The 17,626-nt window shown below is 40.8% G+C and overlaps 1 protein-coding gene across 8 annotated transcripts in view; it reads left to right on the forward strand.

The window, feature by feature from the left end:
* Positions 1–17,626, forward strand: part of sd (TEA domain transcription factor 1 homolog scalloped) — a 330,242-nt gene that overhangs the window by 253,574 nt on the left and 59,042 nt on the right. For 7 of the 8 annotated variants that reach the window (XM_071686621.1, XM_071686625.1, XM_071686623.1 and 4 more), the window contains 2 exons: positions 9,008–9,135; positions 15,936–15,974. In XM_071686621.1, coding sequence (XP_071542722.1) covers positions 9,008–9,135; positions 15,936–15,974 — 167 coding nt within the window. The remainder of the gene's footprint in view (positions 1–9,007; positions 9,136–15,935; positions 15,975–17,626) is intronic. The other variant, XM_071686624.1, reaches the window with a different exon arrangement.

The raw sequence follows: 17,626 nt of genomic DNA on the forward strand, positions 1-17,626 counted from the left end.
GGAGGGAGTCGGGTGTGGAGGGAGGAGAGGAGGGAGTCAGGTGTGGAGTGAGGAGAGGAGGGAGTCAGGTGTGGAGGGAAGAGAGGAGGAAGGCGGTTGTGGAGGGAGAATGAGAAAGAGTGAGTGTGAAGTGGTGCTGGGAAAGGACTGGCTGGGATATGCTGGTGGGGGAGGACTAGACTGGGATGGAGTCAGGTGGGATTGGTGAGGAAGACTGGTTGGTGTTGGAGAGGGCTGGCCAGCATAGTGTAGGGGTGATGAGAAGGACCGGCCGAAAGTGGGGTTGTGAGGAGGACCGGCCAGGTTGTGGGGTGGACTGTCCGGAGGGAATGATGGGAGAGTCTTCCCTGGGGGAAGGTGATGGGAGAGGACTAACCGGGTGGTGGACAGTGTGGGGGAGGACTGGCCGGGATGGCGTGGGGATGGTGGTGGTGGAGTTAAGGCAGGAGATGGTGTAGTGTGGAGGGATGGGCAGGGGGATGGGGTAGGTGAAGAGGTGGTGGGGAGAGCAGAGGGGGCAAGGTGAGGGGGAGGGGGGAGGGAGGTCGCCTCAGCAAACACAGGCAGGGTTGTCCTCCGGTAGGATCTGAACGCCCCTGGGGTCAGCCCCACCTTGGGCCAATAGCACTGTGGGCCACATCCACCCAGCCTTGCTCTTCTTCATTATTCATCTCTTTCCAGCAAAAATCTTCACAGACCACATTTTGTTGTTGTCCCCCTGTTCTTGGCTTGACTCGTGTGACTTCTGCCTTTCTGTCCTTCACTTGTTCTGTTCTTCTCCTCGCGCTCTCACACGTTTCTCTGCCTTCCTTTCTTCTGCCATTCACCTTCTCCTGTGTCGCCCTCTGCTGCGCCTTCTCCATTTGTCCCTCAGTCTACCTGCCTACCATCTGTTACCTCGACTCTTGCCTCTTCTCATACTTCTACTGGCCTTCCCTCTCCTGCTCTGCCTCCCACTGGGTCGACAGTCTGGTGTTGTATAGGAAAAGGGCGAATGTCATACCTATTTTATAAGAAAGGAGGATGCACAGAACTGCATAACAGTCGCCCTCGCGTGCATGATCTGGAAATTATGTATTGGTCAAGGTAATCAGGAAGCAGATGGATGACTTCTTGTACAGGAGAGACTACCCAAGTTAGCGAGAGAATGGTTTCAGGGGAACCAGATCATCTGAGATTTATTTCTACGAGAGAGTGGGTTTCGTTTTAGACCAAATTGAGGTCCAAGTGGATTGTCTGTATCAGGACTGCCAGAAGGCATTTGACACTGTTGCCAAAGGAGGTTAGTACAGAAGTTAGATCGTCAGGCAGGAATAAGAAGGAGACTCCATTTGATGAACAGATTATCTTAATGGAAGGGAACAAAGGACGCATATCAGGGGAGCCTTCTCGAAATAGGTCAAAGTCACCATTGACGTGCCAGTTTTTTTTTTCATTTCTCTGACCTATGCACGTAAATGACTTACCACAAGGATTAGACTCCTACATGAATATGTTTGTGGTTGATGCTTAGATCACGAGGGAGTGAAAAGCGAATAGGACTGCATCAACCTACAAGGGATCCTAGACAAAGTCCACAGTTTATCTGGCACGAGGCTGAGTAAATGTAGAGTAATGAGGATGGGACACGGAAGGTCTCGATATGAATATTATCTTGCAGGCAATAAGCTGCAGGAATCGGTTTATGAGAGACTTTTTTGGTAGGAGAGAGAGAGAGAGAGAGAGAGAGAGAGAGAGAGAGAGAGAGAGAGAGAGAGAGAGACCAGCATACTGAAGTTTACAAAGTTGTGTGATAGTAGACAAATATAAAGAGTTGGGACCCCGGGAGTGTAAACCCCTATCCCCATACGGTATATATAGGTAATTCAGCTCATATAAGGAGTATCCTTTATGGATGAATGCACGAAAAGAATATCGCTAAAGAAAAGAAATCTTAGGACGTTAGGGAGAAGCAAATACAGAAGGATAAAAAAGGAGAAAAGATTCTGAGAGGGAAGTGAGCATGAGGAGGGAGGAAGGGAAGTGCACATGAGAAGGGAGGGATGGAAGGGAATCTGAGGATGAAGGAGGGAAGGAAACATGAGGAGTGAGGAGGAAGTGAGTACGTGGAGGAGGGTAGAAGTGAAACATAAGGATGAAGGAAGGGAAAGAAACAAGCGGAGGGAGGAGGAAGGGAATATGGGTAGGGAGGACAGAAGTGAAACATAAGGAGGATGGGAGTGGGACATGAGTAGGGAGTAAGGAACATGAGGAAGGGAAACATAAAGAAGATGAGAGAGAAAGGAACATGAGGAGAGAAGTGTGAGAAGTCGGGACTCGAGGCAGGTGAGCGAGGTCACCCCAGAGATTATGACACAAGAAGTAACGGTGTCTCTCCCTCCCCTCCCCCTCTTGACTCAGGTTGGGAAGAGGTGGTCAGCCTCTCCTCGTGGCTGAGGTTGGGGGGGTGGGGAGAGGTAATCAGCCTTTCATTATGGCCGAGGTTTAGGGTGATCGGGAGATGTTAGCCCGTCCTAGCTGAGGATGGTGGGGGGAGGTGTTCAGCCTGTCCTGCCTGAGGTTGGGATGGTGGGGAGAAATGGTTAGTCAGTCCTGGCTGAGGTTGGGGTGGTGGGGAGAGGTGTTCAGCCTGTCGTTCTGACTGCAGGTGGGGTGGCAGGGAGAGGTGGTTAATCTGTCTTCCTGGCTGAGGTTGAGGTGGTGGGGAGAAGTGGTTGGGAGTGGTCACTCTGTCTTGGATAAGGTTTGGGAGAGAGAGAGAGAGAGAGAGAGAGAGAGAGAGAGAGGAGAGAGAGAGAGAGAGAGAGAGAGAGAGAGAGAGAGAGAGAGAGAGAGAGAGAGAGAGAGAGAGAGAGAGAGAGCCTGTCTTTTTGGTTCTTGGCTGAGTTTAGGACGGTAGAGAGAGGTGCCTTATCTTTGCTGGCTGTCCCTCTCATTCCTCATCCCTACTTTTGCTTTCTTCCACCTATCTTCCTCCCATAATTCTTTCGTGTATTCCTCACTGCCTGTCCCTTCTTTCCACAGGTGTAACAAACACAGCCACATCCATGAAGCCAGATCACAATAATATCAGTACTTTTACCTTCAAGATTTACTTTCTCAGTTCCTATTTTTCTCACCGACCCGTAAGATTTACTGTTATGTTGGATCCTCTCTCTTACTGCATCCCATGAATGCCTAGCTCTCTTACATCATTCCTTAGGATTTACTCTTCCACCAGTTCCTTTCATATACATTGTCTTCCCACATGTTCCTCTCACCTACTCTGTCTCGCTACTCTCCTCTGCCCACTTCGCACAAGACTTTCAACAGCGTCTGACGTATAGAGAATCTCGAATGATCCTCCCTCCCCCATTTTTACTGTCCCAGGCTACGTTATGCTGTATACCCTCATTTTCATTGATGTACACAGGAATGTGGTACATTGAAGCATAGTGCACGATGTACACAGGAATGTGGTACATTGAAGCATAGTGCACAAGTATAACACACTGGTGCACATTACTTCATAGTATGTAACATAGTAGTATTGCCAGGCAAAGGAAGACCTGATGGTCTCTGTCGAGGATTTCTGCTGGAGGAGAGTGATATGATCCTACAGTCATAATCTATGTAGATGTAAGCATGATAGCAAGAGCAGAAAGTAATACTGTCCCCCATAGCTCAGTTCTTGGGCTGAGGTTCTTTATGGTAAGTCTTGACTAGGCTGTTAGATGCCGCGTCGGCTGTCTTTGAGAAGGTCCTTGGGGTCTGCCCTATGTATTTTTACCTCCTCCCATTAGAATGTTTCTTGCTGCACTTTCCATGACTCCCTTGCTCAAACTGTTTACGTAATTTGCCAGGCAGTAAGGATAAGCTGGCGGTTTACTAACTCAATGATCTGCTGAGTCAGCTTCCTGCCAAGGCTTGTTGTTAGGTAAGTTAACCAATACACACACACACATGCGAATATATATATATATATATATATATATATATATATATATATATATATATATTGTTGTTCGCTGATGACACAGCGCTGGTGGCTGATTCATGTGAGAAACTGCAGAAGCTGGTGACTGAGTTTGGTAAAGTGTGTGAAAGAAGAAAGTTAAGAGTAAATGTGAATAAGAGCAAGGTTATTAGGTACAGTAGGGTTGAGGGTCAAGTCAATTGGGAGGTAAGTTTGAATGGAGAAAAACTGGAGGAAGTAAAGTGTTTTAGATATCTGGGAGTGGATCTGGCAGCGGATGGAACCATGGAAGCGGAAGTGAATCATAGGGTCGGGGAGGGGGCGAAAATCCTGGGAGCCTTGAAGAATGTGTGGAAGTCGAGAACATTATCTCGGAAAGCAAAAATGGGTATGTTTGAAGGAATAGTGGTTCCAACAATGTTGTATGGTTGCGAGGCGTGGGCTATGGATGGAGTGTTGCCAGGAGGATGGATGTGCTGGAAATGAGATGTTTGAGGACATTGTGTGGTGTGAGGTGGTTTGATCGAGTAAGTAATGTAAGGGTAGGAGAGATGTGTGGAAATAAAAAGAGCGTGGTTGAGAGAGCATAAGAGGGTGTTTTGAAATGGTTTGGGCACATGGAGAGAATGAGTGAGGAAAGATTGACCAAGAGGATATATGTGTCGGAGGTGGAGGGAACGAGGAGAAGTGGGAGACCAAATTGGAGGTGGAAAGATGGGGTGAAAAAGATTTTGTGTGATCGGGGCCTGAACATGCAGGAGGGTGAAAGGCGGGCAAGGAATAGAGTGAATTGGATCGATGTATATATATATATATATATATATATATATATATATATATATATATATATATATATATATATATATATATACGCCCATACATGCACATATACATACATATCTATAGACATACACAGACATTGTCATATATACACATGTACATATTCATACTTGCTTGCCTTCATCCATTCCTGTCACTACCCCGCCACACAGGAAATAGCATCATTATCCCCCCGCTTCAGCGAGGTAGCGTTAGGAAAACAGACAAAAAGAATGCGTTTGTTCACACTCAGTCTCTAACTGTCATGTGTAATGCACTGAAACCACAGCTCCCTGTCCACATCCAGGCCCCACAGACCTTTTCATGGTTTACCCCAAATGCTTCACATGCCCTGGCTCAGTCCATTGACAGCATGTCGACCGCGGTATACCACATTGTTCCAATTCACTCCATTCCTTGCACGCCTCTCACCTTCCTGTATGTTTGGGCCCCAATCGCTCAAAATCTTTTTCACTCCATCCTTTCACCTTCAATTTGGTCTCCCACTTCTCCTTCTGCCATTCACCTCTTGACACAAATATCCTCTTTGTCAGTCTTTACTCACTCATATGGATGTTTGTAACCAAGATGAGGAGGAGGGAGAGATAGGTCGCTTGTTTGAGGAAAGGACCCTGGACATTCTAGTTTTGAGTAAAACAGAACCAAAGGGTAATAAGTAAGAATGGTTTGGGAATGTGTTAGGGGTAGATTGAGGTTATTGTAAAGGTGAGAGAAGCTGTAGCACTTTTGCTGAAAGAGGAATTGTAGGAATGTGTGAAAGAGTGTAAGGAAGTCACCCATGACTGATGTGGGTAAAAATGATTGTGGATTACAGGAGGTGGATGATTTTTAGTGCTTATGCTTCTGGTCTTATGAAGAATAATGGAGAAAGGTGAGTGTTTTAAGATCAGCTAAGTGAATGTTGACAATTTTGATGCGAGATATTAGGTATGGGTCATTCGATTTTGAAAGTGGGCAATGTAGCAGTTGATGGTTTCACTGAGGGGCATGGTATATTCAGTAAGGTGCATGGAGTTACTGAACAGTTTGTGGCATTGTGCCAAAAGGGAACTAATGATTGGGTATATCGGTTGAAAAAGAGGTACATACATGAGTGTACATGGAGTAGGAAAGATGGAGAGTGAACATTAGTGGATTGCATACTACTGATGAGCATGCAAAAGAAAGACTCTTTGATATGAATGTGCTAAGAGGAATAACTAATGCGATGTCTGATCAGTACTTGGGGGTGGTGAGGGTGAAGATATGTGGAGACTTTCGGAAAAGAGGAAATGATGTAGGTAAGAAGAGGGTATTGATTGAGAGGGTGAAGGCATGTACAGAGCATCAGATTGGGGAAGAGCAGTGTGGTTTCAGAAGTGGTAGAGGATGTGTGGATCAGGTGTTTGCTTTGAAGAATGTATGTGGGAAATACTTAGAAAAGCAAATGGATTTGTATGTAGCATTTATGGATCTGGAGAAGGCATATGATAGAGTTGATAGAGATGCTCTGTGGAAGGTATTAAGAATATATGGTGTGGGAGGCAAGTTGTTAGAAGCAGTGAAAAGTTTTTATCGAGGATGTAAGGTATGTGTACGTGTAGGAAGAGAGGAAAGTGATTGGTTCTCAGTGAATGTAGGTTTGCGGCAGGGGTGTGTGATGTCTCCATGGTTGTTTAATTTGTTTATGGATGGGGTTGTTAGGGAGGTGAATGCAAGAGTTTTGGAAAGAGGGGCAAGTATGAAGTCTGTTGGGGATGAGAGAGCTTGGGAAATGAGTCAGTTGTTGTTCGCTGATGGTACAGCACTGGTGGCTGATTCATGTGAGAAACTGCAGAAGCTGGTGACTGAGTTTGGTAAAGTGTGTGAAAGAAGAAAGTTAAGAGTAAATGTGAATAAGAGCAAGGTTATTAGGTACAGTAGGGTTGAGGGTCAAGTCAATTGGGAGGTGAGTTTGAATGGAGAAAAACTGGAGGAAGTGAAGTGTTTTAGATATCTGGGAGTGGATCTGGCAGCGGATAGAACCATGGAAGCGGAAGTGGATCATAGGGTGGGGGAGGGGGTGAAAATTCTGGGAGCCTTGAAGAATGTGTGGAAGTCGAGAACATTATCTCGGAAAGCAAAAATGGGTATGTTTGAAGGAATAGTGGTTCCAACAATGTTGTATGGTTGCGAGGCGTGGGCTATGGATAGAGTTGTGCGCAGGAGGATGGATGTGCTGGAAATGAGATGTTTGAGGACAATGTGTGGTGTGAGGTGGTTTGATCGAGTAAGTAACGTAAGGGTAAGAGAGATGTGTGGAAATAAAAAGAGCGTGGTTGAGAGAGCAGAAGAGGGTGTTTTGAAATGGTTTGGGCACATGGAGAGAATGAGTGAGGAAAGATTGACCAAGAGGATATATGTGTCGGAGGTGGAGGGAACGAGGAGAAGAGGAAGACGAAATTGGAGGTGGAAAGATGGAGTGAAAAAGATTTTGTGTGATCGGGGCCTGAACATGCAGGAGGGTGAAAGGAGGGCAAGGAATAGAGTGAATTGGAGCGATGTGGTATACCGGGGTTGACGTGCTGTCGGTGGGTTGGATCGGGGCGTGTGAGGCGTCTGGGGTAAACCATGGAAAGCTGTGTAGGTATGTATATTTGCGTGTGTGGACGTATGTATATACATGTGTATGGGGGTGGGTTGGGCCATTTCTTTCGTCTGTTTCCTTGCGCTACCTCGCAAACGCGGGAGACAGCGGCAAAAAAAAAAAAAAAAAAAAAAAAAAAAGAGGGTGGTGAAAATAAGTGAGCTTAGACAAGATGCTTTTTCAGAGAGATACTGGGAGAGATTAAATGCAGAATGACAAAAGATTAGGATAAAACAAGCACACCTTTCATCCTCCTTTATGTTCAGGCTCCAATCACTCAGTCTTCTGTCCATCAATTCATTTGGTCTCTTTCTCACTGTCCCATCCATTTCTGACATATATGTCTTCTCACTCATTCTCTCCATATATCCAAGCCATTTCAGCACAGTAAAGCCTGAAGGAAGAGGGGGAAGATGAAAAATGGAAACTATTCACAGGAAGGAGTTATCCCCAGGTTGCTGGTCTCCACATGGAGACTTTTTTTTTTTATGTGGAATTACCCTTAAGAGGTTGTTGACCTCATATGAGAACTCCTCAGACTGGAAGTAGTCAACTTCATAAATTTGAGCCAGTTCCTGAATTGGTATCCTCTGCCTCAAGGCAGCCCACAGGTTATTTACAAACAATACAGGTCAAGAGATTTTCCCTATTCTGCACTGGTAATTAAATATAGAGATGTCAAGAACATTGTACAAGATCTAGAAGATATGCAGATGTGTCATTCTACAAGAAAGCAGATACTGCTGATTAAAACCATTAGTAATCAAAGATTTTGTTAAAAAAAAAAAGAAAAAAACAAAAAACATATCACTCAGTATATCTGAAGATACTCTAGAAGACCTCATACAGCATAAGTTAAATAGCATGCTGTAGTTTTAAACAGTCTCAAGTTCAAGTTGTGTAAAATATTTAGAAAATTCTTGTTAACTCTGAGAACAAAGTTAAGAATATTCCATATCTTTATATAGTACTTGAAATTTTGCCTAAATTGCACCAATATTTTTGCAATTGCCTTTGAAGGTGGAGTAGAGCAGTACTGTTTTAGGAAAAGCACATGGCGATATTTACCAAATAGGTCAAGCCAAAGAATGGGTTGGATGAGCACTGCCATGGGCAGAGATACAGTCTCTGCTATGAAAAGGCACAAGTCCACTGGCACTCACATGGTCTCTAAGGAGTTACTGTGGCCTCCACTCCAGACAGCACCTGTGATTCATTTTGGCTGTTGTTTAAAATGCCATCATGCCAGCCAACAGAGCCTACAATGTACACAAAATTCATCATGTGGTTTGGAAATTATGTTGATTCATTTGCGGACAAAAAACAGGACCTTACAATTCTTACCTGGATTGAGGACGATAGCATTAAAAGGATTGAGGTTAAAGTTAGTGATATGGGAGGAGGATGTTGTAATTTTTTAACTTAATACTGTGGTATCAATTAAGAATGTTTCTGTAAACTTTGAACCTTCATTCTAATGAACTCTAATACATTTTCTGTTAATATAAAAGGACATTAACAGAAAGCATACATGATTTACCAGTTTAATGTTATCAGGAAAGAATAATTTATGAATATATATATGATGGCGCATGTTTTACCCACAGGCCGCAATGAGTTAATTGCCCGTTACATCAAGCTGAGGACTGGCAAGACTCGCACCCGTAAGCAGGTTTCCTCCCACATCCAGGTACTGGCCAGACGCAAGCTACGGGAGATTCAGGCAAAGCTCAAGGTGAGTATGTCTTCCAGACTGCTGCTTACATGCTCTTGACAGGTCATCCCCCTCTTTTTGCAGATGACTCATATCCATGGCTGTTGACTGAAATATTTCATGCCAGAACCTTGCAGGACTTCTAGAGAAGGCATGCCACCATCCACCTTGCTCTCTGACAGGATGCTGAGACCAGGCTGCACCAGTGATTCATCCTTTGTTTGGAATGACCTCCTTGCAAAACTTCCAGAGTTAGTGAATGTGATATTAGGTTGGTATGGCATCAGATGAAGCCCCTTGCAAGATTGCTCTTCAGAGATACTGTATTGGAAAGGAAATGCCAGACAATTAGCAGTTTTTTTAATGGAAACAGTGCCTAGTGTTGTTAAAGGTATGTTTCATGAAATACTCATTTTATCTGATGATTCTAAAAACAGAATAATAGTCACCAGAAAGACTTTGAAAGTGTTAGAAGGGAGTCCTCAAAAATTGTGCTGTCATTTTCTGGTAACAATACATAATTCCTGGAACTGCCATGTTTGTCAGCTTTACAGTAAGATATCTTTATTATGGACATGAGCAGAGCATTTCAATACAGCCTGAGATGTATGGTCACCAAGGCTCACAAGAGGTGCTGCTGGTTATAAAGAGGAAGCTACCACCTAAAGACACATCATCACAGCATAGTTACTTGATTTTAGCTGATGGACATAACAGCTTTCCTGAGCATTATGGGAGCCCAATAAAGATGCTCTTAGGGTTGCAGGCTTCAAGGTTCATCGACTTACAATGATCCACATACTTAACTAGGAGTCGGGTTCATTTCAGATCCACATAGTGATGTCTAGATAGTGATCCAACTTGGCTCAAAGCTGTTTCCAGTTTTGTTACGTTATTTTACTTGTTTATTTGTGAATTGTATATCACTGTTCCTCTCACTGATTAACACTTCTGTTGAAGATATAAAGCAAGAGAGAAATATTATTGCTAAGGTGATAGTCTGCTCTGACTGAAGCTATGATAATGCAGTTGAATATTTAAGTTATAGAACCATTGTGAGAACTTAGAAGATTGAGGCATATATTGAGGTATATAAAAGCATATTTATAGGAACCTTTTCATTAGATGCTTTATTTATACTTTATGGAAGTATATAGAAGTATAATCCAATAGGATTTGGATAATTGAAGCCTTGTAGTAAATTTATGTTTTATTTCAGCATATGAGGAACTATAGATAAGTGAAGAGGGATAAGCTGGAGTTAATTGAAACAAGTAGATAATTAGTCTACTACATCAAAGTTGACAGATTTCTTTGAGAACTTAGGGAAATTTAGCTGCTTTAATGGTTGATGCTGAGGATGTATGGTTCTGCATCTCTCATATAGAGGAATATATTGGTCCTCATTTCTTACAGGATTGTTCTTTCTTTGGATCACATTTTGCTTAGCTTAATCAATAAAGAACTTGTCGATCTGTAGGTACAGTCAGGTATTTTTTGCATTAATATTACTTTACTTGATTTTAGTTATAGTTGTAAAGTTTATTCATGATATAACAGTATCACTATTAGATAATTCATTAGGTCTTATGTAGTTATATTATTTGTGGACTTAAACTTCAAAGGTGAAGCATACACCATAGAGTGAAATATTAATCATACATTTATTTTTCATTAGTATGATAAAAATGAGTCATGTAACTGATATGTAATCTGTCCTTAGTACAGTGTCATTGGCATCGAGGAATACTAATTGAATTTATTAGATCTTATGTAGGTATATTATTTGTGGACTTAGGCTTCATAGGTGAAGCATACACCAGAGTGAAATAATCATACATTTATTTTTCATTAGTCTGATAAAAAGGAGTCGTGTAACTGATATTTAATCTGCCCCTGGTACAGTGTCATTGGTATCGAGGAATACTAATTGTCATCAAAAACTGTAAAAAAGATAACATGAACATTCATACTCAGGTATACAGAAAATTAGAATTGTGTGTCTTGGGGAATTTTTTTTTTTACAGCTTATTTAAATTCATACTGTATCATTGAAAGGGAGTTACATGGATATATATGAGTAGATACTAACAGGTTCACAAGACAGGTATGGCATCCAACTTTTGATGAGATAGACTGATAAGTGGAATTCTCTTTTTGCAGGATGTACCAGGGGTAAGGCCAGGGGTGAGGTTGGAATCTTTGCTTTGTTCCTCAGCTGGGTATAATGGTGTGATCCTCACCTAATATAACCAAAGCTACAGCCGCCTTCTCAGGGCATGTGCGCTTCACACGCACCTCTTTTCATTGTTACTATCTGCTCTGTCAGTGAACAGCTTTGTTTAATGACTTTTGCACTTTGCCTCACCAGGACTGTAGTGTTGGGAACAGTAGATATTAAGTCTTCCATTTATTTAGTCAGCTTTCTTTTGTTGTCTGTGGTTCTTCATCTATCTGCCTCTTTGTTTAAGAGTAATTGTAAGAGCTAAGTGGTGAGGCATTACTTTGTAATATTTGCACCAAGGCACTTAAAATGTACAGCTATTGAGTAGTCTAACTTGTTGCACAGCAAGTATGCTCACCTTGCCTGCCTGAGGGGAAAGGGAAGACTTCACTCTGATTCACCCACTCCGTACCATGCTAGTTTAGTATTATTTGATGTGCTCTCATATCTTTCTCTTGTGATAGAGATATTGCATCACATATTGTGATGTGATACCATTTTATCATATTATGATATCAGGATATTTTGCTATGAAAACAATATGTCTTGGTATTATAGTACTGTATCAGGATATGTTAGTACAACTCTGTGTATTTTGCTACCAGGATATCTTAGTATGAGGATACGGTACAAAATCATGGAATGAATCTCCCATCTTGGTAATATTTTACTGTAATGTCTTTTTTACTTCTTATATCTTAGTAATATGACACCTAACCAACAACTATGGAGCCAGTTTATTGTCAGGATTAGGTAAAGTATAGTATATTATAGTTTGTATACTGCTTTTTTGGCTCTGTTCTTGGTGTTGGTTACCTGGGACCTCCAGGCTGCTATCATCACGGTCTAACTTGATAATGATCTCAAGTACAGTACTTTAGTATTATTTGTGATGAATACCATTTATGTTGTGTTATTTAGAATATATTCACTACTAAAGTTTTACTTTATGGGCACCATGAATATAACTTTGGATTATCGTTGACTGTTTAGCTGTGGTAGTATGTTGTATGAAGGATACAAATGAGATTAGCAGAGCATGATTTTGATGATTTTTTTCCGACATAATAGATAGGTCAATTGTGAAGAGGTTTATAGAGATCAGAGAAATGTGTTGTGAATTGATGTAAAAATAGATGAAACTTTTGTAAATCAGCAAAATGTTTGGAGATCTTACATAACTTCCCAGAACAGCCAGCATATTCCCTCTCATCAAAAGTGAAAGCTTTTTTTTTTTTTTATTATTATTTTGCTTTGTCGCTGTCTCCCGCATTTGCGAGGTAGCGCAAGGAAACACGAAAGAAATGGCCCAACCCACCCCCATACACATGTATATACATACATGTCCACACATGCAGATATACATACCTATACATCTCAATGTACATATATATATACACACACAGACACATACTATATACCCATGCACACAATTCACACTGTCTGCCTTTATTCATTCCCATCGCCACCTCGCCACACATGGAATGACATCCCCCTCCCCCCTCATGTGTGCGAGGTAGCGCTAGGAAAAAACAACAAAGGCCCCATTCGTTCACACTCAGTCTCTAGCTGTCATGCAATAATGCCCGAAACCACAGCTCCCTTTCCACATCCAGGCCCCACACAACTTTCCATGATTTACCCCAGACGCTTCACATGCCCTGATTCAATCCACTGACAGCACGTCAACCCCGGTATACCACATCGATCCAATTCACTCTATTCCTTGCCCGCCTTTCACCCTCCTGCATGTTCAGGCCCCGATCACTCAAAATCTTTTTCACTCCATCTTTCCACCTCCAATTTGGTCTCCCACTTCTCCTCGTTCCCTCCACCTCCAACACATATATCCTCTTGGTCAATCTTTCCTCACTCATTCTCTCCATATGCCCAAACCATTTCAAAACACCCTCTTATGCTTTCTCAACCATGCTCTTTTTATTTCCACAAATCTCTCTTACCCTTACATTACTTACTCGATCAAACCACCTCACACCACACATTGTCCTCAAACATCCCATTTCCAGCACATCCACCCTCCTGCGCACAAATCTATCCATAGCCCATGCCTCGCAACCATACAACATTGTTGGAACCACTATTCCTTCAAACATACCCATTTTTGCTTTCCGAGATAATGTTCTCGACTTCCACACATTCTTCAAGGCTCCCAGGATTTTCGCCCCCTCCCCCACCCTATGATTCACTTTCGCTTCCATGGTTCCATCCGCTGCCAGATCCACTCCCAGATATCTAAAACACTTTACTTCCTCCAGTTTTTCTCCATTCAAACTTGCCTCCCAATTGACTTGACCCTCAACCCTACTGTACGTATTAAATAACCTTGCTCTTATTCACATTTACTCTTAACTTTCTTTTTTCACACACTTTACCAAACTCAGTCACCAGCTTCTGCAGTTTCTCATGAATCAGCCACCAGCGCTGTATCATCAGCGAACAACAACTGACTCACTTCCCAAGCTCTCTCATCCACAACAGACTTCATACTTGCCCCTCTTTCCAAAACTCTTGCATTCACCTCCCTAACAACCCCATCCATAAACAAATTAAACAACCATGGAGACATCACACATTCCTGCCACAAACCTACATTCACTGAGAACCAATCACTTTCCTCTCTTCCTATACGTACACATGCCTTACATCCTCGATAAAAACTTTTCACTGCTTCTAACAACTTGCCTCCCACACCATATATTCTTAATACCTTCCACAGAGCATCTCTATCAACTCTATCATATGCCTTTTCCAGATCCATAAATGCTACATACAAATCCATTTGCTTTTCTAAGTATTTCTCACATACATTCTTCAAAGCAAACACCTGATCCACACATCCTCTACCACTTCTGAAACCACGCTGCTCTTCCCCAATCTGATGCTCTGTACATGCCTTCACCCTCTCAATCAATACCCTCCCATATAATTTCCCAGGAATACTCAACAAACTTATACCTCTGTAATTTGAGCACTCACTCTTATCCCCTTTGCCTTTGTACAATGGCCCTATGCACGCATTCTGCCAATCCTCAGGCACCTCACCATGAGTCATACATACATTGAATAACCTTACCAACCAGTCAACAATACAGTCACCCCCTTTTTTAATAGATTCCACTGCAATTCCATCCAAACTTGCTGCCTTGCCGTCTTTCATCTTCCGCAAAGCTTTTACTACCTCTTCTCTGTTTACCAAATCATTTTCCCTAACCCTCTTGCTTTGCACACCACCTCAACCAAAACACCCTATATCTGCCACTCTATCATCAAACACATTCAACAAACCTTCAAAATACTCACTCCATCTCCTTCTCACATCACCACTACTTGTTATCACCTCCCCATTAGCGCCCTTCACTGAAGTTCCCATTTGGTCCCTTGTCTTACGCACTTTATTTACCTCCTTCCAGAACATCTTTTTATTCTCCCTAAAATTTAATGAAAGCTTTTTATGGTCATATATTTTCATTTGATTGTTGGGAGGTTTGTTCATTTACTCGAACTAAAACAAGAAACATGTTTCACAACACATATGCATTATAGTGCATATACTTCGTCATGATGTGGCATAGAGCAGAGAGCTGTAATGTTGGTATATTTCAACGATAATATGAAAACTCTCTTAGGAGAAGTTAGATGAGAATTTCATAGATTTGTTGATTTTTAGAAGTGTTTCACCATCTTTTATGTTAACCTTAAAGTTTCCACAACATTCATATTTTTCCATACTATCAGTGTGCTTATTAGTGTAGGGTAGAAAAAAAAGAATGATTGAAATCACATTCGTAGAAAAAAGAATAATCAAAATCACATTCTCTCACTCTTAATGTATTCTACTGATATAACACTATCAGTGCAAAAAATCATTGATATTCTGAGGATGGAATTGTATTGCCCGCAGAGTAAAACTTCTATATTCCAAATATGATTTAGGGAAGGTAATTAATAGCAGATTGATTGGTGTATCAAAGGTTATTTTAATCAGTGCCTGTTGATAGATATGTGAAGTACATATGTACCAGAGGACATCTCAGAATTAAAATAGCTCAAGTACTCAGCATATCTGTGGATATGTGGAAAGAGGCATTGTTTAAAGTCCTTTTTCACAAAGATCCATACCTTAAACATCTGAAATATTCCTTTGAATACTGGATGATATTTGTGTTCAGTTTGGATTATTTTCTGTGAGTAATAACCCTAATCCTTGACATATATGTGCTCAAGTCTGGTCAGCACTTTTAATGCTTTTTTGCATACTAAAACTGGCTTCATTGTTGCAATGTAGTTTCTCACTTTATTTTGAGATGACAAAATTTTTGTGTACTTAAAATATCAAGATCCATCCAACACTTTCATTTTGAAGTAGGTTTTTAACTGAGTGCAAGGCTTCATGTATATGAAAATCACTGAATAATTATCGCTCATTGATTATTCTTTTTATAGTAAATTCATTGATGACATTTTCTTGTATGAATAGCAGTATAGAGAAATAATATGAGAAGTGACAAATTGCAGCTAGGTTGCCCGTGTGAAATAATATGTATGTTTACTTACCTGTGTTTGTACCTTGTTGTAGGGCTGCACGTCTGATGAAAATGGCGGAATGTTGAGACTGGCAAGTATTTATTGAAGTTTTATAGTTTACTTATTGTATTTCCTTCTCTCATTACATGAGGAGGAATCAGTTTCACTCTTATATCAGTGGCGGAGGATTTGCTCTTTGTAACTGTAAATATGTTTCAGTGGTTGTATGTAGTTTCTTCCTTTGTGATCATACAAATTGTGCTTGAGCTATTTTTATATGTACAGTATTAGTAAGCCAAATTGTTTAGAATGTATCCATTAGGGCCCCTGTATTATTAAGTAATTTTGCTTTACATTTACACGACTGATTATTTCTCTAGACGTGAAATAACAAGCATTTGCTATTGTACTTTTCATTTGAATTAGTTTACAACTTCATGTAGGAATGGAATTCATTAATCCAGTAGACTCTGACCACTTCACCTCATCTTACAGTCACAGGATCAAACATGTGACATCTAGATATGAAAAGAAGCAATCAGGGGATTTTTGCCCTGTGTTTGGGTGATTTCTTTCATAATTTGAACGTTTGGATGCACTTTGTTTCACATAATTCATGTTGGTAGTATTTCTTATTGTGAGTGTTTACAAACCATCTACATCCAGCCATATTCCATTTCAAAGGATAAACAGTCACTGAGAACATCTTCAGAAACTTTGAATTGTTGTGCATCTCTACTTGTAGATATATGAAAAAATGTAGGAGCAACAACCAAACTGTTTGTAATAGTATTCTTTATATTAATTAAAACATTACTCAAGTGAAACTGTTTCCTTCTGCTTCTACTTCAAGAATTGAAATTTGCTGAGTATGAAAAGAATGAAGGTACTTTACTTCCAGTAGACCGGTAAACTAAGGTATAAGAGAAAGAATAAGTACAATTTAAGAGGGAATGAGTTGGAAGAATAGAGAAGGAAATAAAGATTATACTGTAAGTTAAGTAGATATAACTGCTTCTGATATTGTGATAAGTATAAGTATGATTATAAAACAGTAGGATTGCATCTTTGGCATGGGCAAAGAAAGTGAACAATCAATAGGATGATGTAGGTCAAAGAATTCATCTCATTTTGTGTTTCTCTATAGATTTGTTTCCTCATTTATATTGTGTAAAAGCCCTTTCAATGGTGATGCACCCATATTTAATCAATATTTCTTCCTGATGAATTAGTGAGTTACCTGTGGAGAATATAATATCCTGAAGGATTAACTGTAATGTGTTGACAGGAAATTCATCTCATCAATAAGCATTTGGTATAGATTAACATTTACTTAGTTATCATTTATCCACTGTCTTAGAGATCTTAATTTTGATACATATTTAGCCCTATGCATATTACATCATAAGTCACAATATATCATTATTGACCACCTACTGTGGATGGCAGTAATAGATAATAGTACCAATCAGCAGTTAGTAATATTTTACAGTTGTGTGATCATAACAGTAAAATTGTAGTGTCATTGGTGAACATGCAATATGTTGATGTGATATACGAGTATTCAAAGTTTGAAAAAGGTCTTTGACAAATGTGCCAGAAGTGCATTAGTGCACAAAATGAGTAAAGTGGGAATAACTAGAAAAGTGGGAAGATGGGCGAACAACTTAACCTATTCATTGTGGGCTATTGCTTTCAAAGGTTTGTCAGTTACATGCTGGACCAGGCTAACACAGTTATAAA

This window comes from Panulirus ornatus, chromosome 42 (assembly GCF_036320965.1).
Source record: "Panulirus ornatus isolate Po-2019 chromosome 42, ASM3632096v1, whole genome shotgun sequence".
In the NCBI taxonomy this organism is placed as follows: Eukaryota; Metazoa; Arthropoda; class Malacostraca; order Decapoda; family Palinuridae; genus Panulirus; species Panulirus ornatus.